The 23,239-nt window shown below is 46.8% G+C and overlaps 1 protein-coding gene and 1 long non-coding RNA gene across 3 annotated transcripts in view; both read left to right on the top strand.

Annotated features, from left to right (window-relative positions):
• Positions 1–10,114: 10,114 nt before the first annotated feature.
• Positions 10,115–11,727, top strand: LOC125351826. The gene is made up of 3 exons (XR_007211025.1): positions 10,115–10,155; positions 10,243–10,274; positions 11,596–11,727. It is a non-coding gene; the product is annotated as an uncharacterized LOC125351826 (long non-coding RNA).
• A 7,688-nt stretch (positions 11,728–19,415) lies between these two features.
• The window catches only part of Ubxn7 (UBX domain protein 7), a 63,190-nt gene continuing 59,366 nt past the window's right edge, over positions 19,416–23,239 (top strand). For both annotated transcript variants that reach the window (XM_048346853.1, XM_048346852.1), the window contains exon 1: positions 19,416–19,525. In XM_048346853.1, coding sequence (XP_048202810.1) covers positions 19,453–19,525 — 73 coding nt within the window. In that variant the 5' untranslated portion in view covers positions 19,416–19,452. The remainder of the gene's footprint in view (positions 19,526–23,239) is intronic.

Raw genomic sequence — 23,239 nt, 5'->3', positions numbered from 1 at the left:
GGTGTGCTTGCTTGCCTGATTTTTAACTGATGGGTACCCTTCTGTAGAAGTAAACTTTGCCTTGCCAAATTCCTTTTGAGTTGGTCTCTTCATTCCTACATGACATCCTAATATCCAAAGTCATTTCCAAGGCAAGAGATCTGAGGAACTGCAGTTTGAAGCCAACTAGGGAATGAAAGGTGCAAGAAAGTCCTTGAGACTATTAACAACCAAGAAGCTGGAAGTAGGGCTATGGTTCAAGTGATAGAGCATCAGCCTTAACAAAGCTAAGGGGGTCTAGGAATGTGGCTTAGCAGTAGAGTGCTTTCCTAGCATGCATGAAGCCCTGGGTTTGAATCCTCAGCACCACATACACAGAAAAAGAAAAGGCGGAAGTGTCTCAAGTGGTAGAGTGCTAGCTAACCTTGAGCAAAAGGAAGCCAGGGACAGTGCTCTGGCCTGAAGTTCAAGCCCCAGGACTGGCAGAAAATAAAAAAAGCTATGTGACAATACCCAGACCCTGAGTTCAGGCCCTAGTACCAGTGGGGCTTGATACACGCCTGTACACAGGTATGTGTGCACATATACACATATGCACATACGTACACATATGCACATACAAAGGGTTTAAGTTACTAGAACTAGGGGAGAATGGACCCAGAGTAGGTGTGCAGATCTCAGAAGAAATACTTCCTTAACTGTTGCTAGAAATTTCTGAAATTTTCCAGCTAGTCTACATGGAGAAGAGTTGAAGGAATTTAAATGCTGGGGTCAGTTGGCATGGCTGAGGTAACACAGGAGCAGTGTTAATAGGAAGCCAGCTGGCAAAGGAGACGGGTGTTTTTTCCCCTGGTCCTGGGGCTTGTACTTGGACTGGGCACTGTCCCAGTGCTTGCTAGCTCAAAGCTAGTGCTCTACCACTTAAGCCACAGCACCATTTCCAGCTTTTTCTGAATAATTTACTGGAGATTAAGAGTCTCATGGGCTGGGCTGCTGTGGCTCATGCCTATAATCCTAGCTACTCAGAGGGCTGAGATTGAAAATTGCGGTTCAAAGCCAGAAAGGGCAGAAAAGACCCCCTGAGAGTCTTATGTCCAATTTATCAAAAATTGAAAATGGCTCTGTGGCTCAAAGAAAACAGAGATAGGGCCCAGGCCCTGAGATCAAGCCCCATGATGACAAAAAAAAAAAGTCTCAAATTCTGCCCAGGCTTGCTTTAAACTTCAATCTTCAGATCTCAGCTTCCTGAGTAGGATTACAGGCATGAGCCACCAGTGCCCAGAAAATCTAAACAAGTTGGGACATATGTTTGGGGAAAATATGCTTAGCCATAAATTCCCAGGAGAAGGAAACCCTCAGAATCAGTTTGATAAAGAGAGAACATTTTCAAGAATCTGTAGAAAATGGGCTGGGGATATGGCCTAGTGGCAAGAGAGCTTGCCTCGTACACATGAGGCCCTGGGTTCAATTCCCCAGCACCACATATACAGAAAACGGCCAGAAGTGGCGCTGTGGTTCAAGTGGCAGAGTGCTAGCCTTGAGCAAAAGGAAGCCAGGGACAGTGCTCAGGCCATGAGTCCAAGGCCCAGGACTGGCCAAAAAAAAAAAAAAGAATGTAGAAAACCTAAGTTGAATTTCTATTGTCTTGACTATGCCCATGGTTGCTGATTCAGAGAATAAGGTTATATGTAAACAGACTAGCAGTCATTCAAAGCTACCATTACCATTATCTACAAGTTTTATAAATCCTGTGATTCCTCAGCCACATGCCAAGAATCCCCCTCTGAAATTTCTTCCACCTAGAATTAAACACTTAGATGGGATCACTGAATTCCCAGAGACTAGATCCCCAAATAATAGACTTAGAAGACCAGGCTAAGTTGATTGCTCTATTATAAAAGGGCATTTAAATAACTGAAAATAGAATGAAGTAATTCCCTGGAGTAAACCTACATTAAAAATCAGGGTAGAAGGCTAGGAATATGGCCTAGTGGCAAGAGTGCTTGCCTCACATACATGAAGCCTCTGGGTTTGATTCCTCAGCACCACATATATAAAAGGCCAGAAGTGGCGCTGTGGCTTAAGTGGCAGAGTGCTAGCCTTGAGCAAAAAGAAGCCAGGGACAGTGCTCAGGCCCTAAGTCCAAGGCCCAGGACTGGCAAAAAAAATTTTTTTTAAATTAAAAAATCATGGTAGAGGACTCATGCAACAATTCTAGCAAGAGGTAGTTTTTTTTTTTTTTTTTTGAAGGTTCATAAGGAGGTTTATTAGTGGGGCCATAGTTCCCACGGGAGAGGGAGCTACATGGCGTCTGCACCTTATTCAGGTGGCAGCTCCTCTCTCTGGGGGTAAAGGGGAAGTAGGTAGCTAGTGAGTAGGAGTGGTTCATTAGGTATGGGTAGATCTGGGGGCTAGTGGGAGGAGCTGAGGACCTGATAACAGAGGAGGGGTACCAGGCTGGGAGTATGGGCGGAAGTTGTTTCTTCTGGAGCTACTTCCTGCTGTAAAGGGGCGAAGTAGTCAGGGGTCCCTGATTCATCATTTGGCCTGGTACTGTCCAGTTTGGTTGGTAAAAGTAGAGGCACTATTTTGGTTTTCTTTATTGTGGTGGTGGTAGTGGCATTAGGATTTGAACACAGGGTCTCAAGCTCTGCTCTCCTACTTGTTCCATGTCCCCAATCCTTTTTGTTTTACCTTATTTTCCAGCTAAGGTATCATGCTTTTGCCTAGGGCTAGTCTTTGGACTGCAAATTCCTGTTTCCACCTCCTTAATAGCTGGGATGATAGTCAGGTATTACCATGCCCAGCCCCTCTACCCACCCCTAAAACTAGTTAAGTGCTATCAATTATATTTTTAAAGTTTCTAGCTACCCAGAAAACCATGATCTGAGGATCATGGTTCAAAGACAGCCCAAGCAGGAAAGCCCATGAGACTCTTATCTCCAAATCACTACCAAAAATGCTGGAAGTGGAGCTGTGGCTAAAGTGGCAGAGTGCCAGACTTGAGTCATCTGAACTTTGTGAGACTGAGATTAGGAGGATCAAAGCCTAGAGTATCCCAGGCAGAAAGGGAGACCTAATGGAAAAAACAACAAAAGTCTCAGGTTAGGGTTATAGCTCAAGTGGCAATCCTACCTACTCAGGAAGCTGAAATCTGAAGGATTCAGTTTAAAGATAGGACAGGAATGTTTGTGAGACTATTTTCAGTTAACCACCAAAAAAGACAGAAATAGAACTGTGGCTCAAGTCACAGAGTGCCAGCCTTGAACAACAACAACAACAAAAATCTCAGGGATAGTGAGTGTCCACGCCCTGAGTTCAAGCCCCAGGCTTGTATTACAAAAAGAACCACACACACACACAAAACAAGGGCTGGGAATATGGTTTAGTAGTAGAGTGCTTGCCTAGCATGCACAAAGCCCTGTGTTGGATTCCTCAGCACCACATAAACAGAAAAAGCGAAAAGTGGTGCTGTGGCTCAAGTGGCAGAGTGCTAGCCTTGAGCAAAAAGAAGGCAGGGACAGTGCTCAGGCCCTGAGTTCAAGCCCCAGGCCAAAAAACAAAAAAAACCCACCTTTTTTCTGAGTTCTTGTCCTGGGGTTTGAGCTCAGGATTTGGGTACTGTCCCTAACCTTCTGTGCTCAATGATAGAGCTTTCCACTTGAGCCACTGCTCCACTTCCAGCTTTTTGGTGGTTAATTAGAGATAAAGAGTCTCATGGACTTTTCAATCTTCAGATCTCAGCCTATGAGTAGCTAGGGTTATAGAGGTAAGCCACCAGCACCTGGCTAGAAGGACCATTTTTAATTACTCTTTGTTCTGAAACATCTTTGTAAGAGCAGTAATAACAAAGAAAGTTTACTGATCCTAAAAATGCACTTAATCTTAAGTGTGTGTGCGTGTGTGTGTGTGAGCGCGCACCAATCCTAGGGCTTAAACTCAAGGCCTGAGTGCTATCCTTGAGCCTTTTTTTTTTGCCAGTCCTGGGGCCTGAACTCAGGGCCTGGGCACTGTCCCTGAGCTTCTTTTCCTCGAGGCTAACACTCTACCACTTGAGCCACAGCGTCTCTTCTGGCTTTTTCCGTTTGTGTGGTACTGAGGAATTGAAACCTGGGCTTCATGCATGCTAGGCAAGCACTCTACCACTAAGCCACATTCCCAGCCCACTCCTGAGCCTTTTTGCTCAATATTAATGCTCTGCCACTTAACCACAGCTCCACTTCTTTTTGGTGGTTAATTGGAGATTAATCTTATGGACTTTTCTGCCTAGGCTACCTTTGAACCATGATATTCAGATCTCAGCCTCTTAAGGCATTTACAGGTGTGAGCCACCAGTGCCCAGTTGTCAATCTTGTTATCCTAAGAGGTTTATGTTGTATACCGAACACCCAGGTGGGCCTCGAACCCAGGGCAATAGTCACCAGCTTTCAGTCAATTGAGCTAGGAGTCTTTTATTTAGCTGTGCACAGTGTCTGATTGCCACCACCAGGATGGTGATAAACAGCACTGGGCCTCAGTAAGGCTGGGTTTTTAAAGGCAAAAATCAGATGCACCATACACAGGCAATAGTGCATGTGATAGCAAGCAGACATACAGAGGCAGAATTGGCAATTAGTGGTCACAAACAGCGATTGTGATTCAGGTAAAACTCTAGTAAATAAAGCAATGAACCATTTAAGGAAGCAAAATACTCTAATTCTTGGTTCTGGGTATAACTGGTATTTACTGACTGTAAGAGTTATTAAAGTAGGTAGCTGATGGGCTGGGAATATGGCCTAGTGGCAAGAGTGCTTGCCTGGTATACATGAAGCCCTGGGTTTGATTCCCCAGCACCACATATATAGAAAACGGCCAGAAGTGGCGCTGTGACTCAAGGGGCAGAGTGCTAGCCTTGAGCAAAAAGAAGCCAGGGACAGTGCTCAGGCCCTGAGTCCAAGCCCCAGGACTGGCCAAAAAAAAAAAGTAGGTAGCTGATAAAGGAGAACGCCACACAGTATTCAGGCAAGAGAGAAAAGTTTATATCCGAACTGCTGGCCTATGGCCAAACTGATGCATGTCCAGAGAGAAGAGGAGACCCTGGCCCAGCCCTGCCATATCTAGGGCTGGTGCAGGGAGGTGTGGCCAGGTGGATTAGGATGTGACCTCAGGGTAGGGGGAGGTAACTGCTTCCAGGTATGCCGGTTACCCAGGCAACTAACCAGATGGGGGCATCTGCCAGCAGCCCTCTGGGGGTGGACCTTACACTGAGTACCCATTTAACTTCTTTAAAACAAGCAAATGGAATAACAATTATGCTTGGCCTCTCTCCTTCCTTTCTTTGGCAAGGGTCAAGCAGTTCTAGGTCAAGCTGCTTTTTACTTACTTGGGATAGTTCAGCCTCTTTAGCAGGACTAAAGGTGAATTTTTTGGTCTGGATGTCTCAGTTTACACACCAGAAATAATTAAACAACGGAATAGCTTTTAAAACTTAATGGGGGACTCTTAGTCCATTCTCCAGATGGAGAGTTTCTGATGCTTTCGTGCCTTTTCTTTTTTCTCTTTTTCTTTTTTCAGTCACAGGACTTGAACTAGGGGCCTGGGCCCTGTCCCTGAGCCCTTCAGCTCAAGGCTAGGGCTCTACCACTTGAGCCACAGGGCCACTTCCAGCTTCCTGGTGATTAATTGGAGATAAGAGTCTCAGAGACTTTCCTGCTGGGGCTGGCTTTCAACCGCAATCCTTAGATCTCAGCTGCCAGAGTTGCACCAGAACCCTGCTTTCATGGCTTTTCTTTCACTTTCAATAAACTTTCCCCTATTAAGAAAAACAACAACAACAACAAACCAAACCAACAACTTAATGGATTCTATGCAAGTTCTGCTTAGGAGCTATTCTTTTTCCTGTCTTCATGGTTTAAATTTGGCCCCAAAGTATATTACTGGTACAGGCTCCCTCTTGACCTGTCTGTCACCCTCTCCAACCTGAAACAGCTTATCCTAGCAAGAGTAAAATCCAACAGAGGGCTGGGAATATGGCCAACTGGTAGAGTGCTTGCCTGGTTTACATGAAGCCCTAGGTTCGATTCCCCAGCACCACATATATAGAAAATGGCCAGAAGTGGCACTGTGGCTCAAGTGGCAGAGTGCTAGCCTTGAGCAAAAAGAAGCCAGGGACAGTGCTCAGGCCCTGAGTTCAAGCCCCAGGACTGGCAAACAAAAACAATCCAACAGAGACATCTTATCTCTGCAATGAAGAGACCTACTACAACAAAGCTTATTCTGATAATGGGGAACAATTCAGAGACAAACAGTTTGGTCAAAACTGTTTAGACAAGAGAGGGTGCTATCAGATTCAAAATGGAGTCACTTGTGCTCACAATTTTCAAAGATGACTAAAGCCAAGAGGTTGAGGAGAAATATGTTGTATTAATTACTATCTACACCCCTACCACAAAGTAACTGGTATTCAGCATGACTTTTACCTCCAATTAACCAGCAATTGAACCAGTGGTTCAAACGGTAAAGTGCTAGCCTTGAGCACAAAAACTCAAGGACAGTGCCCAGTCCTTGAGGTAAAGCCCCAGAACTTGTGTGCACATTTATGAACACATGCACACTCACATCATGCACACATGCACACTCACATGCACTCACACACATAATGATAGATTGATTGACTGATTGATTAAAAAATATAAAAAGAGGGCACCAGTATTTATTCAGGATGCTGAAATCTGAAGATTTTCAGTTTCTAAGAGCTCAGAATCTGAAGTTTTTAAGGGGGGACTTATAGGTAACATTTGGCAATAGGAGAGGTTATATAAAGAAAACTTAAAATCAAGGTTCCTGTAGGTTTATGAGAGAGAACACAGTAATTAACATTTCCAACCAGTTTAGATAGCTCTCTGGGGAGAAGGAATGTCACAAAATGTTTGTCTGGGTGTTTTTTTAGTAGTCTATTCTAAGACTTGAGGATAGGCTCCATTCCAGTCTAAGGTGGGTCAATGGCTATTTCTTCAAACAACAAATCTTTTATTTACCCATGCTGACCAAGAAACTAGAGGTCAAATGTAAACCTCCTCCACCCTGGGGACAGTGATTGCTTATGGAGTTCCTGGGAGAAACTCCAGGCTCCAAGACTCTTCCACATCAATTAAAACCTGTGCCAGATGCTGGTGGCGTAATCCTAGGTACTCAGGAGGCTGAGATTTGAGGATCACAGTTCAAAGCCAGCCCTTGTTAGAAAAGTCAATAAAACTTTTTTGGCTGGTCTTGGGGCTTGCTCAGGCCCTGTGTGCTGTCCCTGAGCCTCTCAGTGATCAAGGCTAGCTCACTCCCACTTGAGCCACAGTGCCACTTCTGGATTTTTCTGTTTATGTGGTGCTTGTAATAGGGAGATCAGATCTGGCCAGTGCCATCATTAACTGTGGAGGAACTTCAGGTTGACTCCAGCTCAGATAAGAGCAGAAGCCAACTCCACCTCCACTAAGCCCTCCCCCACCCTATTCAGGGAAGCTCCCCTTTACTACATTAAGTTATATAGATTGACTACCTGAGGCCTGGGAGCTTTAAGGGAACCTGCTATGAGTAGACCTAGAATGATAGGTTAGTTCAAATAGATATGATAGGTTAGTTCAAATAGATATTATGAGACAGACTGTTAACTCTATTGGCCACCTGCGTGCGGCCTAGCATGCTCTGTAAGTGTTGTATCTTCATTGGTCACCTGTGTGTGCGTGTGACAAGTCTGTCTGTGATGTTTGCCTAATAACCATGCTGGAAGGCCACACGGACGTGTGGTTCTAGCTCCCGAGTCTGGGCCCTGATCCTGCCTGCATGCGTGGTCGGCAGTTTCGGCTCTCGAGTCCGGGCTGCGACCAAGGCGGGTGGATTCACTTTTTGTTCACTTTTTTTATTTTTTACTTTTTTGGCCAGTCCTGGGTCTTGGACTCAGGGCCTGAGCACTGTCCCTGGCTTCTTTTTGCTCAAGGCTAGCACTCTGCCACTTGAGCCACAGCGCCACTTCTGGCCATTTTCTGTATATGTGGTGCTGGGGAATCGAACCCAGGGCCTCATGTATATGAGGCAGGCACTCTTGCCACTAGGCCATATCCCCAGCCCCTTTTGTTCACTTTTTACCTCCCCAATAAATCTGTCTTTTTGTCATCTTGTAGCTGGAGACTGTGTGGTGGACTCTTAGGGGAACCAGGAATCCCCTCCCTTGGGGGGGGACCCCGTTTCATTGCAGCGAACCCCCACTCTACTAAATATTGGTGCATTGGCCGGGAAGAGTCGTTAACCATAATATTTTGTTGGGGAAGACGCCCAGGTGAAGAAAAGGAACCTCCGGAGGTATGAGGTATGTCTAGGGCTACCTGAGTGGCACTGTCTGTAGGGCTGCCTGAGCGGGACCGTCTTTAGGGCCTGCCGAAGTGGGCCCATTCGTAAAGGGGCTGCCGAGTGGGCCCCTCTGTAAGAGTGCACTGGCTGTAAAGGCCGTCTACATGAGTGCACTGGCTGTGGAGGCCGTCTGTGGGGCTGCTGAGTGGGCCCGTCTGAATCTGAAGGTGCACCGTCTGTAGGCCTAAGACAGAGAAGCTGTATTCAGCAGAGCTCTCTAAGGCCGGGGTGGTCAAGGGACGCCTTGACTCCCTTCTGGAAGTCCTCATTGGGGAGGAGGACATGTATGGATTTTGTCAAAAGATCAGCAATTCTGACCTTGCTCCCTGTTCTGCACGTGGTCTTGTCTATCTGTGTCTGTTCACACTCCTACTCCTGCTTGTTAGTGCTATGATTGACTTTCATCTACAGGGAAGCATGGAACGACCAAAATCCACCGAGGAACTGCTCCTCTACCTGTGTCTGTTCTTGGTTTTGCTTTTGGCTTATTGTTATCAGATGTGTTTTACAGGAAAATATGGGACCCCCTGAAGAGGGTCAGGTTCACCCTTATGAGGTTCATGTCCCCTTGGCTTCTAATGATCTATTAAATTGGAAACAGCAGAACCCTCCCTTCTCAAAGAAGCCTTAGGCACTAACCTCTTTGTTAGAAACTCTTTGTGATTCATCGACCCACCTGGGCCAATATTCAGCAACTCCTGGACGTCCTCTTCACCACTGAGGAGAAAGACAGGATTCTCCGGGAAACCAAGAAGTTAGTCCCAGGAAACAATGGCAGGCCATCAGAAGACCCCCTTGAGATAGAGGAAGCCCTGCCCTCCTGGGAATCCGGACTGGAACCCGAATTCGTTGGCAGGTAGGGAGCGGCTAAAGGTTTATTGCTAGACTATTCTCGGCGGTCTCCGGGCTGCTAGAAAACGCCCTATGAATTTGTCTAAGGTTGGGGCAGTAAGACGGAATGGATGAGTCACCAGCAGCCTATTTAGAAAGGCTTGATGCTTACTGTACTTATACTCCTATAGATCCCCACTCCCAAGACTAAGAGACAAGTAAGGGAATTCTTGGGAACTGTGGGGTACTGTAGACTCTGGATTTTGGGGTTTGCTGAAGTAGCACGGCCCTTATATGAGATTACCAAAGGGCCAGGAGAAAATATTAGATGGACCGAAGAAGAGGAACGTGCCGTTCCAGACCCTTAAAAAGCAGCTAGTCTCAGCTCCAGCCCTGGCCATTCTGGATATCCACAAACCTTTCCACCTATTCGTGGATGAAAAGGCTGGAGTGGGAAAAGGCGTGCTAACTCAGAAGTTAGGACCCTGGTATTGGTCAGTGGCCTACTTATCTAAAAAACTGGACCCTGTTGCATCAGGATGGCCTACCTGCCTTAGAGTGATTACAGCAATGGCTCAGCTAGTCAAAGACTAACAAGCTAACATTGGGGCAGGACCTAGTGGTAACTACTCCCCATGCGGTTGAGAACTTGTTGCAAGCTCCCCGGACCAGTGGATGTCCAATGCCAGGCTAACACTGCACCAGGCCCTGTTGCTCAACCAGCCTAAAGTGACTTTCCCAGCTTCCACAGCCCTCAACCCTGCTACCCTGCTGCCAGACACTGATCAGACAGTGCTGCACAACTGTGCGGAGGTTCGTGCAGAGGTTGTGGCCCATGTCCACAGCATTCGACCAGACCTCACAGACATCCTGCTACCAGACGCGGAAAAGACCATGTTCACCAATGGGAGCAGCTACGTGATGGACAGAGTGAGGCTAGCGGGAGCAGCGGTCGTGGAAGGGGACCAGGTCATCTGGGCTGAGCTGTTACCAGTGACCACCTCAGCACAAAAAGCTGAGCTCATTGCCCTAACCCAAGCTCTGACGCTGGGAAAGGACAAGAAGGTCAACATCTATACAGACAGCAGGTATGCATTTGCCACTGTACATGTACATGGGGCCATTTACAAGGAACGCGGGCTGCTGACAGCAGAAGGCAAAACCATCAAAAACAAAAAAACAGATATTAGGCCTACTTCAGGCCATATGTTTGCCAAAGGCAGTGGCTGTAATGCACTGCCCAGGACATTAGAAGGGAAACTTAGAGGAGGCAAAGGGGAACCTGAGAGCGGATGAGGCTGCATGGGAAGTGGCTACAAGAGATAGGGGCCTGATGGCATTAGCCCTTCTCCCGACGCCAGCCCTCCCAGAGAAGCCCCAGTTTCTTCTGAAGATCAAAAGGTTCTCCAGTCTCTTCACAATGTAAGTGAGAAGGGAAACTGGAAACAGACTCACAGCGGAAGAATTATTCTTCCACGAGCATTAGGACGGACTCTCATTAAGCAAATACACCAGGCAACCCATCTAGGAAAGAGCAAGCTAGTGGAATTAATCCGCCGGTTCTACTATATACCTGAAATGGACAAAATGTTAGAAGATATCACCAGCCGGTGTGTGCCATGCCAGAGGACAAATGCTGCAGTAGCCGTCAAAGGAAGGAGGGAAAGAGGAATGGTGCCAGGAGCCTATTGGGAGATAGACTTTACTGAGGTAAAAACAGGCAAGTATGGATATAAGTACCTGCTAGTTTTTGTAGACACCTTTTCAGGATGGACAGAAGCTTTCCCAACCAAGTGGGAAACAGCACAGACTGTAACGAAGAAGCTGCTAGAGGAGATAATTCCCAGGTTTGGACTCCCAGTGGCCATAGGCTCAGACAATGGCCCTGCTTTCATCTCTCAGGTAACCCAGCTTTTGGGTAAGTCATTGGGGATTAATTGGAAATTACATTGTGCCTATCACCCCCAAAGTTCAGGTCAGGTAGAGAGGATGAATAGAACTCTAAAGGAGACCTTAACCAAATTGACCCTTGAGACTGGCGAAAACTGGACGGCCCTCCTACCATTTGCCCTTCTGTGGGTACACTGTACACCATACTTTAAGGGCATCATACCTTATGAGATAATGTTCGGGAGGCCTCCTCCCTTATGCCCTAAGCTTGGTTCTGAAGCCATAGCTGAATTGTCTAACCAACATTTGTTACAGTCCTTACAGGCCCTGCAGAGAATCCAAAATGAACTTTATTCCCAGATCAAGGCTGCTCATGACAAGCTGCCTAAGGATGCCCCAGCCTTACACCCTTTTGTGCCTGGACAGGTGGTGTGGGTAAGGCGACATAAGACTGAGTCCTTGGAGCCTCGCTGGAAAGGCCCCTACACTGTAGTCCTGACCACTCCTACTGCTGTAGAGGTAGATGGCCTAAGGACCTGGATCCACGCTTCCCACGTCAAAGCAGCTAACCTGACCAAGGAGGACAAGTGGAAGGTGGTGCAATCTGGTGATGACCCACTAAAATGAACATTTGTGAAACATTTGAACTAGTAATGTTCTTGTGACTTTGATAAAGAGTAAGAATGGGCGAGTTTAAGTTTAAACTCGGAGTTTGAGCATTACCAAATTTTTGGAGGTTTATTACAGGGTCAAAAGAGGAGCTGAGGAGGGCTGGGGATATGGCCTAGTGGCAAGAGTGCTTGCCTCGTATACATGAGGCCCTGGGTTCGATTCCTCAGCACCACATATACAGAAAATGGCCAGAAGTGGCGCTGTGGCTCAAGTGGCAGAGTGCTAGCCTTGAGCAAAAAAGAAGCCAGGGACAGTGCTCAGGCCCTGAGTTCACGGCCTAGGACTGGCCAAAAAAAAAAGAGGAGCTGAGGAAAAGACTTGGAGTTCTAAAATGCATTTCCAGTCTGTCTATAGGCATTTTGTAACAGTTTTCAACAGACCCACAGAGGACAGGTGACTCCTAACATTGGCCCTTAACAAGTTCCAGGTAAGAGCATACTTAAAAACTATTTCTGTGTGGACCACCTTGTTGCCTTAATTGGAGTAAAGTGGCCTCTTGTAAGACTCACTGATCTGAAATCTGCGGTTTGAAGCCAGCCCGGGCAGAGAAAAGTCCCTGTGAGAGTCTACTCAGCCAGCAGAGTGCTGGGAACAGAGCTGTGAGTTGCTTTGAGGCTCAAAGTGGTAGAGTGCTAGTCTTGAGCTGGAAAGCCGAGGGACAGCACTCAAGCCTTGAGTCCAAGTCCAGTGATGGACCAAGAGAAATGCCAAAGGTGCATTTACCTCCGAGTGGAAAAGTCACTCCTGGGACAAATGGAACATCCAGAGGCAGCAAGCCACTGCTTGGATAGCAGAGACAGTGTCATATCTCAGAGTCACCTGTGCTTGGCCTTTCAAAAGTTAACTGGAGCCGGGAGGTCCTAAAAGAATAGTTTGTAAGCATGCCTTTCTAAATGCCCATGTCTATCTACTGGGCAGGAACTTGCCAGTTATCTGTGATAGTGGGTAGCAAAGCTAAGATATTGGGGAGACATTCTTCCTGTGGTAACCTTCCCACTCCTCTAAGTTAACTGGAGTTGAGAAGCTCTATTAAGAAAAACATGCGTGGCAGGCTACAGAGTCACTCCCAGGAAATGCTTGGAGTCGGAGGTGTATCCAAGTGTATTAGAGTGTCCAGATGAACTAGGGTGCGACCTCAGAGGAGTTGTGCCAGTTACCTAGGTAACTGGATGGAGATTTAAAACAGGTGAGAACACCTGTAGCTGTCCTGGGGATGGACCTCATAGATAACCAGGTTCTTTCTGGGTACAAGCTTAAGAGCAGCAGTCACATCAGACTGGCTCTTGTATCATCCTTTCTCTCCCCAGAAACCTGTGGATGGAACCATGTTACAGTCCAGGCAAGAAGCTCTCAGAGAGAAATCAATGATTTGATTTTTATGTACAAGAAAAAAACGGGGGAATGGAGGCCAATATGAAGTAGAGTGGGGGTTCGCTGCAATGAAACGGGGTCCCCCCCAAGGGAGGGGATTCCTGGTTCCCCCAAGGGAGGGGATTCCTGGTTCCCCCAAGAGTCCACCACACAGTCTCCAGCTACAAGATGACAAAAAGATTTATTGGGGAGGTAAAAAGTGAACAAAAAGTGAATCCACTGGCCTTGGTTGCAGCCCGGAATCCAGAGCTGAAATTGCCGACCACACGTGCAGGATCAGGGCCCAGACTCTCCGAGCTGGGACCGCGTGTCCATGTGACCTTCCAGCATGGTTATAAGGCAAACATCACAGACAAACTTGTCACACGCAGGTGACCAATGAAGATACAACACTTACAGAACATGCTAGGCCGCACGCAGGTGGCCAATAGTTAACAGTCTGTCTCATAATATCTATTTGAACTAACCTATCATATCTATTTGAACTAACCTATCATTCTAGGTCTACTCATAGCAGGTTCCCTTGAAGCTCCCAGGCCTCAGGTAGTCAATCTATATAACTTAACATAGTAAAGGGGAGCTTCCCTGGATAGGGTGGGGGAGGGCTTAGTGGAGATGGAGTTGGCTTCTGCTCTTATCTGAGCTGGAGTCAACCTGAAGTTCCTCCACAGTTAATGATGGCACTGGCCAGATCTGACCTCCCTATTACAGTGCTGAGGAATCAAACCCAGAACTTCGTGCATGCAAGGCGAGCATTCTACCACTAAGCCTTGTATATATATGAAGCCCTGGGTTCGATTCCTCAGCACTACATATACAGAAAAAGCCAGAAGTGGTGATGTGGCTCAAATGGTAAAGTGCTAGCCTTGAGCAAAAAGAAGCTCAGGGACAGTGCTCAGGACCTGAGTTCAAGCCCCATGACTGGCAAAAAAAAAAAAAAGAAAAGAAAAAAGAAGAATAAATTTATAAATTTTAGTGCTGAGAAAAAAAATAAAGCGGGCTGGGGATATGGCCTAGTGGCAAGAGTGCCTGCCTCATATACATGAGGCCCTGGGTTCGATTCCCCAGCACCACATATACAGAAAATGGCCAGAAGTGGCGCTGTGGCTCAAGTGGCAGAGTGCTAGCCTTGAGCAAAAAGAAGCCAGGGACAGTGCTCAGGCCCTGAGTCCAAGCCCCAGGACTGGCCAAAAAAATAAAAAATAAAATAAAGCAAAAAGTTATTCTTTAAAAAATTAATTCCTGGGGCTGGGAATATGGCCTAGTGGCAAGAGTGCTTGCCTCGTATACATGAGGCCCTGGGTTCGATTCCTCAGCACCACATATACAGAAAATGGCCAGAAGTGGCGCTGTGGCTCAAGTGGCAGAGTGCTAGCCTTGAGCAAAAAAAGAGGTCAGGGACAGTGCTCAGGCCCTGAGTTCATGGCCTAGGACTGGCAAAAAAAAAAAAAAAAAAGAGGAAAGAGGAAATGAGAGAGAATGTGCAAAAGGGAAGGTACCACTTGACTCATGTCAATGTAACCCCTCTGGATATCACCTCTATAATAACAATAAAGTAAAAAAAAATCTTAAAAAATTTAATTCCTATTTTAACTGATCTACATTTAGAATACATTCTGCATAATGATTTCTTTTTCTTTTTTGAATTTCTTGAGACAGTTTATCACTAGCCTCCAATGTAAGATCCTCCTGTCTCCACCTCCCCACTGCTCGGATCGTAGGCATGTGCCTATGATCAGCATACACAATTATAATGATTCTTTAACATTTGTTGAAGCTTTCTTTGTGGTTCTTTCCATGGTCAAAATTTATTTTTCATGTGTTTGAATATTATCGATATTTTCTACACTTAGTTTTATCTAAGATAAAGGGGATGTATAAATGTATATATTTGCCAAATTTCTCTTCCTCGCTTTTTCCTGGTTATGACTGGGGCTTCAATACATGGCCTCCTACTCTCATTTGGCTTTTCTGCTAAAGGCTGGTGCTCTACCACTTGAGATAAGAGTCTCAGGGACTTTTCTGCCTGGGCTGCCTTAAACCACAATCCTCAGCTCTCAGATTCTTGACTAGCTAGGATTAGACATCAATGCCCAGTGTCATTTTTATGTGGTGCTGAGGAATCGAACCCAGGGCTTCAGGCATGCAAGGCAAGCACTCTACTGCTAAGCCATATTCCCAGTCCCCCAGTGACATTGTGATTTAAATCTATTTTGTTTCCAGGAGAAACAAGAGGATTTTTTCATATAAAAAATCTATTTTGGGGGCTGGGGATATGGCCTAGTGGCAAGAGTGGCTGCCTCATATACATGAGGCCCTGGGTTTGATTCCCCAGCACCACATATACAGAAAATGGCCAGAAGTGGCGCTGTGACTCAAGTGGCAGAGTGCTAGCCTTGAGCAAGAAGAAGCCAGGGACAGTGCTCAGGCCCTGAGTTCACGGCCTAGGACTGGCCAAAAAAAAAAAAAAAGTTACCCCATACCTCCTCTTTGTTACTTCTCTTAGGTGTCTTTAGAAATTTCTACAATTGTCTGGGTTAGTGTGTGTGTGTGTGTGTGTGATTTTTGTTTCTAGTTGTGGAGCTTGAACTCAAGCACTACAGGCTTGAGCCACCAGTGCCCTGCCAATTTAATTTCTTTTCTGAGGAAAAGCCATATTTTTTCCCCCAGTTTGTTTTTGTTTTTAAACAGATTTCTCAGACCATAGGTGTGATTAAGAGCATCTGCCTAGCAAATATGAGGCTTTGCAAACAAATCAAACAAAAAAACCCCAGAAACAAAAAGCAAACACCCATATTTCCCATGATTTTAGGGCTAGGCTTAAGTATATTATCTTGTAATTCTAAAGTCTTCAAGAACCCAGGCTGGTTTCAAACCTAAGATCCACTGCTTCTAACTCCCAAATGCTGGGAGTATGTATGTATGTGTACCATCACTCCAGGTTCACTTCATGGTCTTTATTAATAATCCAGTTTTTGTTTTAGTTGTTGTTGTTGTGAGCCTTGAACTCCGGCTTGGGCACTGTCCCTGAACTGTTTTGCTCAAGACTAACACTCTACCACTTTTTTTTTTTTTTTTTTTGCCAGTCCTGGGGCTTGAACTCAGCGCTTAGGCACTGTCCCTGAGCTTCTTTTGCTCAAGTAAAGCACTCTACCATTTGAGCCACATTCCCAGCTCTTCTCTATTATTTCAGCCAGAGAGCCACTCTGGTTTTCTTGTGGTTAATTGGAGTTAAGAGTCTCATGGAAAGGCAGGTGTTGGTGACTCATGCCTATAATCCTAGCTACTCATAAGGCTGAGATCTGAGGATTGAGGATGGAAACCCAGCCCAGGCAGAAAAATCCCTGTGAGGGCTAGGAATATGGCCTAGTGGTAGAGGGCTTGCCTCGCATACATGAAGCCCTGGGTTAAATTCCTCAGCACCACATATATAGAAAAAACCAGAAGTGGGCTGGGAATATGGCCTAGTGGCAAGAGCACTTGCCTCACATACATGAAGCCCTGGGTTCGATTCCTCAGCACCACATATATGGAAGACGGCCAGAAGGGGCGCTGTGGCTCAGGTGGCAGAGTGCTAGCCTTGAGCAAAAAGAAACCAGAGACAGTGCTCAGGCCCTGAGTCCAAGCCCCAGGACTGGCCAAAAAAAACCCCCCAAAAACCCAGAAGTGGTGCTATGGCTCAAGTGACAGAGTGGTAGCCTTGAGCAAAAAGAAGCTAGGGACAGTGCTCAGGCCCTGAGTTCAACCCCAGGACTGGCAAAATGAAAAAGAAAAAAAGTCCAATTAACTACAAGAAAACTGGAAGTGGTACAGCACTAGCCTTGAGCAAAAAGCTCAGGAGACAGTGCCCAGGTTGGAGTTCAAGCCCCACAACTGAGAGAGAGAGGGAGGGAGGGAGGAGAGAGGGAGAGAGACTGTCTTCTGGACTTTCCTGCCTTCCTGCCTGGGCTGGCTTTGAACCTATTCCTCAGATCTCAACCTCCTGAGTAGCTAGGATTACAGGTGTGAGCCACCAGTGCCCAGCTAATAATACAATTTTGTCTTATTTTCTTTTTAAAATTTCTATAAAGCCTCTTCTAGATTTGTGGATGCCACAATCTTTACCTCCTTTTTGTTGTCAAGATCTCAATATGTGTCCTAGGCTTGCCTCAGAACACACACACACACAAGTGCGTGTATGTACAAGAGTAATCATTCCATCTTATGAAGGTCCATCTGATAGTACAGATATAGTAGTTACCATGTTTAGTTTTGTAGTCAATGCTATGTCATTGTTTGGAACCTGATCTTTCATAGTTAGGTACAATCACACAGTCTTTTACAATGTTTCTTGCTCTGGCTCTACTCTGAGTACCCCTCCCCATTTGTGTGGTAGGTACTGGGCTTAAACTCATAAGCTCTTGGCTCTGGGGCTCTTGGCTTTTTCTCTCATTGCTCAACCTCTTGAGCTCTACCCTGGCTTTCTGCTGGTTATCTTGGAGATACAGTCTCAGAGACTTTTCTGTTAGTGGCCTAAGCTTGCTCTGATCCTCATTCCTTAGGTTTCAAGCTCCTTACAGGCATATGACAGACACTTCTCTAGATTTTTTTTTTCCTTTTTGGTCTGTTCTGGGGCTTGAACTCAGGGCCTGGGGGCTCTCCTTTAGCTCTTTTGCTTAAGGGCTAGCAGCTTTGAGTCATAGGGCCACTTCTGTTTTTTCGGTGGTTAACTGGAGATGAGTCTATGGCCTTTCCTGCCTGGACTGGCTCCGAACTGGGATCCTAAGACCTTACCTCCTGAGTTAGGAAGATTCTAGGTGAGAGCCAGGTGACACACAAGATTTATTTATTTTGCCAGTCCTTGGGGGGGGGGGCTTGAACTCAGGGCCTGAGCACTGTCCCTGGCTTCTTTTGCTCAAGGCTAGCACTCTACCACATGAGCCACAGCACCACTTCTGTTTTTTTTTCTGTTTATGTGGTACTGAGGAATTGAACCCAGGGTTCTATTCATGCTACCCAAGCACTCTATCCCTAAGCCACATTCCCAGAGAGGATTTTTATTTTGTTTTTATTCGAAGTACACATTTTAACTTTCACTGTTTTGAAAATTATAATTCTAAGTCTACATAGCTTATGAGGTCTACCAACTTTAATGATAAAATCATTTCTTCTATTTCCGGTGATATGGATATTACTTTCCTTTTGTCTAGTAACATCTGTGCCCTCTTTCACTCATTCCTTCCTTCCCATTCCACCCGAGTTGCACCCGAGTTGCTTAGTTAATTTTCATCTGTGTCCAATGTGGCTGATGGTCCCCTCTGCTATATTATTATTATTATTTTCACACACTTTCCACTCGAGTGATTGTGTCTTCTTTTTCTTTTTACTGTATTTTAGTATCTTGAGACTTGTTTACTTTATTCTCTTGGCATTTAATTCTAACACCTGCATATCAGGGAGACTATACGTTTATTTTATTTATTATTATTAAATTTTTTTTGCCAGTCCTTGGACTCAGGGCCTGAGCACTGTTCCTGGCTTCTTTTTGCTCAAGGCTAGCACTCTATCTCTTGAGCCACAGTGCCACTTCTTCCTTTTTCTATATATGTGGTGATGGGGATTCGAACCCAGGGCTTCATGTATACGAGGCGAGCACTCTTGCCACTAGGCCCTATTCCCAGCCCTATTTCATTTATTTAATTTTATTTTTTGTCGGTCAGGGGGATTGAACTCTGGGCCTGGGCACTGTCCCTGAGCTCTTCAGCTCCAGACTAGCGCTCTAGCGCTGAGCCACAGCTCCATTTCTGGTTTTCTGGTGGATAATTGGACATAAGCGTCTCACGGACTTTCCTGCCCAGACTGGCTTTGAACCGCGATCCTCAGACCTCAGCCTCCTGAGTAGCTAGGATTACAGGCGTGAGCCAGTTTAGGATTTTTATTTTTATGGGGGCTGACAGAAACCATGCAAAGTGCGGTGGAGCTGGGGGGGGGGGGGGAAGGTAAAAATAATAACGAATAGTAGGGATTGTCAGCGAAGCTGCTCTTCAAAGAGCGTACTACCTGCCGAGCCGAAGCTCCCTCCGGAATGAATCCCGCGTCTGAGAAGCCGGCTTCCAAGCTTGCCAGAAGGATGCAGCGCGCCGGTAGCAACCCCGGGCAGCCGAGCGAGCGGGCTGAGCGAGCAGGGCTTGCGTCTGCGCGGAGGACGTGCGGAGGGGGTGGAGCCTGGGGCGGCCAGTGCGCCTGCGCAGACGGCGCGGCGAGGTGGGGGAGGGCGGTGCGTGTGTGTCTGTGTTGTTGTTCGGCGGCGGCGGCGGCAGCGGCGGCAGCGGCGGCAGCGGCGGCGGCGGTAAGATGGCTGCCCACGGGGGCTCCGCGGCGTCCTCGGCGCTGAAGGGGTTAATTCAGCAGTTCACCGCCATCACCGGTAAGAGACGCGGTTACCGGAAGATGGACCGTGGGGTTAGGGCTGGGCCGGCCGGGCTGTCCCGGCTTCCTCTTACCTTCACGCTTTCATCCCTCGGGCTTTCCCCATCGCTCCTGTCCTCCCTCCCGAGAGGAGGCGACGACGACGTCGGGGTCTCCGGTTCAGGCGGGGGGCAGCCCTCCCCGCCCCCGAGTCCTCTGGCCCCTCGCTCACGGTCTCCTCGTAGTTTAGCCCCACGCCCCCTGCGAGCCCCAACCCGGGGATGGGCCGGGCCCGCCCGCCCGCCCCCGCCGGCCGGGGGGCCTGGAGGCGGGAGGAGTGGGGGGAACCGCACCCGGCCACCGCCCTCCTCCATCACCTTCTCTCTGCCCTGCGGCCCCCCGAGAAGTGGGTACGTGTGTGCCCTCACCCCTCTTTCTTCCCCGGCCAGGTCACTCCCCCCCTCCCCCGTCCCCGGCCTGCCCTTCTGCTTCCTGGGCCCCTCGGAGCCTCGGCAGTGGCCCTCGCGTGTTCGGGCCCTCCTGCTTTAACGGCGAGCCCGGTGGGTTGGGCAGCGCCTTTTGCACATCCCGGGGGGTGGGGGGGGACAGGCCTCCGAAAACGCGGGGTGCCCGGGAGCACAGTAGGAGACGGGAGGCTTTTCGAGAAGAATGAAGGGGAACCCCCAGGCATGATGGGGAAGGCCTGGAGGGAACCTGGCTGGCGTTTCCCACCTCCCCGTAATAAATCATAAAAGACGGAGACGATGGCGCCCGAGCCTTCTGTTAGAATAAGGATGGCGGTCGAAACTTATTTGAGAGACATCTATATCTGGGCATCGGTGTACCCCTAAATCTTAGGCCTATGTTTTTCTTTCTCTTTGGACCCCTGAGAAGGGCACACGCTGATCTTACCGCCTGAAGGAAAGGCCCTGAGCCATTCCCGTGAATTCTCTCTGTCTTGTTTCTCTCCGACGGTGCTGAACTTTTTTTGCATGAGTTATTAGAGGGCGGAGCAAATGATGAAGTTCTCTGGAGTGATTTGAGAGAAGAGTACTCCATGTGCCTGAGTGTAAATTTGCCGTTCTAATTTTGTCATTTTGAAAAGAGGTCAGAAACTTAGTTTCCTCTCTTTAAGGTCTATACTTTATCTGTAGTGCATCTTTGCAAAATGCAAAGAATATTTCCAATTAACGTGTTTAGAGTGACACGAGTAAGATCTGGTTGTAGTATTTTAACCAATACCCAAGTATCCAAGTTACCTTTTTGTAATTAAAGGTAGTTTTAGTTTTTGGTCCGAAGTGATGACTAGATAGATAGATGCTTGTGCTTGATGCATTGTTTGCAGTCTTGCGATGCAAAATGTAATGTTAACAGTGGTTAAGTAAAGTTTATAATAGAATTAAAGCGACAGATTAAATGATAGTGATATTTTTGTGTTTTGTTTTTCTGCCAGTCCTGGGGCTTGGACTCAGGCCTGAGCATTGTCTTTGGCTTCTTTTTGCTCAAGGCGAGTACTCTGCCACTTGAGCCACAGTGCCACTTCTGGCCTTTTTTTTTTTGGCCAGTCCTGGGGCTTGGACTCAGGGCCTGAGCACTGTCCCTGGCTTCTTTTTGCTCAAGGCTAGCACTCTGCCACTTGAGCCGCAGAGCCACTTCTGGCCATTTTCTGTATATGCGGTGCTGGGGAATCGAACCCAGGGCCTCATGTATACGAGGCAAGCACTCTTGCCACTAGGCCATATCCCCAGCCCTACTTCTGGCCTTTTCTATACACATGGTGCTGAGGACTTGAACCCCGGTTTCATGTATACGAGGCAAGCACTCTTGCCAGTAGGCCATATTCCCAGCCCCAGTGATATTTTTAAGCTTTGTAATTGTTCCTTCCTTCCTTTCCTTACTTGCCAGTCCTGGGGCTTCAACTCGGGGCCTGGGCTCTGTCCCTGAACCTCTCTGTGCTCAAGGCTAGCCCTCTACTTCTTGAGCCACTTCCAGCTTTTTCTGTTTATGTGGTATTGAGGAATCGAACCCAGGGCTTCATGCATGCTGGACAAGTACTCTACCCCTAAGCCACATTCCCAGCCCCTAAGCTTCGTAATTATACTTAAAATGTATCATATTTCCCAATATCTAAATCATTGTTGTGAAAAAAATTAGAAGTTTATTGTATTAGTTGATAAGATTATATAGAAAAAAACCTTTCAGTGAGTCACACAGAAGTTAATGTCAGTAAGCCTTTCATTGTGGTTTGATGCCATTTAATTTCAGTTTCTATGTCAACTACCAACCTTCATAAACTCACCTTGTGTTCTAACCTCACATTATTCTAATACCATGTTTTCTGGGCTTTTAGTTTTACACAAAACCTGGAGTGTGATGAGATGCATAAATTCAGTTGGTTGCTTTAATTCTGTTTCTCTCTGTTTATGAGCTTGTTTCCTGGTCAGTGGTCACTTGTATTGCTGGATCATTGTCCCTCAGTGGACAATGGCATTTAAAAATCAATAGAAGCTAGCACTGGTGGCTCACACCTATAATCCAAGCTACTCAGGAGGCTGACATCTGAGGATCTCAGTTCAAAGCCAGCTGGGGCAGGAAAGTCTGTGAAACTTATCTCCAGTTAACCACCAGAAAGCCAGAAATGGGGCTCTTGACTCAAGCTAGTAGAGCACTAGCCTTGAGCTGAAGAGCTCAGGGACAGTGCCCAGGCCCAGGCTTCAACTCTACAACTGACAAGGGGGGAAAAATCCATAGAAAGGGAAAATTCCTTAGACTATTCTTGATGTGCTCTCCTTTTTGTGCCAGTACTGGGATTTGAACTCAGGAACTCGATTCTTGCTTAGCTTTTTCACTGAATGCTGGTGTTCTATTACTTGAGCCACACTTCCAGTTCTGGCTTTCTGCTGGTTAATTGGAAATTAGAGCATATGGGATTGTCTGCCAAGGTTGGCTTTAAACCTGGATCCTCAGATCTCAGCCTGTAGACTGAGTGGCTTGAGTCACTGGTGCCCAGCTGTTTTATTAATTTTTATTTTGGTGTTGGGAATTAAACATAGGGCAGTGTACATGCTAAAACCTGCTGTACTATTGAAGCTATATTGAAAGAGCTGTTGGTTTTGTGTGTGTGTGCACGCATACCAGTCTTGGGGCTTGAACTAAGGGCCTGTTCTGGAGCTTTTTTACTCAAGGATAGCACTCTACTACTTGAGCCACAGCTCCACTTCTGAGTCTTTTTGGTTAGAGATGAATCTCATGAGTTTTCTTGCTGATGCTGGCTTTGAGCCTGGATCCTCAGCTCTCAGCCTCCTGAGTAGCTAGGATTGCAGGCATGAGCCATCAGCACCTGGCTAGAAAAAAGTTCTTTTTTTGTTTTTGTTTTTGCCAGTCCTGGGGGCTTGAACTCAGGGCCTGGGCACTGTCCCTGAGTTTCTTTTGCTCAAGGCTAGCACTCTACCACTTGAGTTACAGCACCACTTCCAGCTTTTTCTGTGTATGTGGTATTGAGGAATCGAACCCAGGGCTTCATGCATGCTAGGCAAGCACTCTACCACTACACCACATTCCCAGCCAAGTTTTTTTTTTTTTATTTGTGTATGTGTGGGGTGATGATTGAATCAGTGCCTCAAGAATGAGTGCTAAGCACACATTTTACCTCTAAGCTACATGTATTGATAGTTTTTTAAAATAACATAGTAATTAACTATTAGACACACAGGATTAAGCTGGGCACTATGCG

This window comes from Perognathus longimembris, chromosome 5, assembly GCF_023159225.1.
Source record: "Perognathus longimembris pacificus isolate PPM17 chromosome 5, ASM2315922v1, whole genome shotgun sequence".
NCBI classification, from domain to species: domain Eukaryota; kingdom Metazoa; phylum Chordata; class Mammalia; order Rodentia; family Heteromyidae; genus Perognathus; species Perognathus longimembris.
This window is presented reverse-complemented; position numbering and strand designations above follow the sequence as displayed.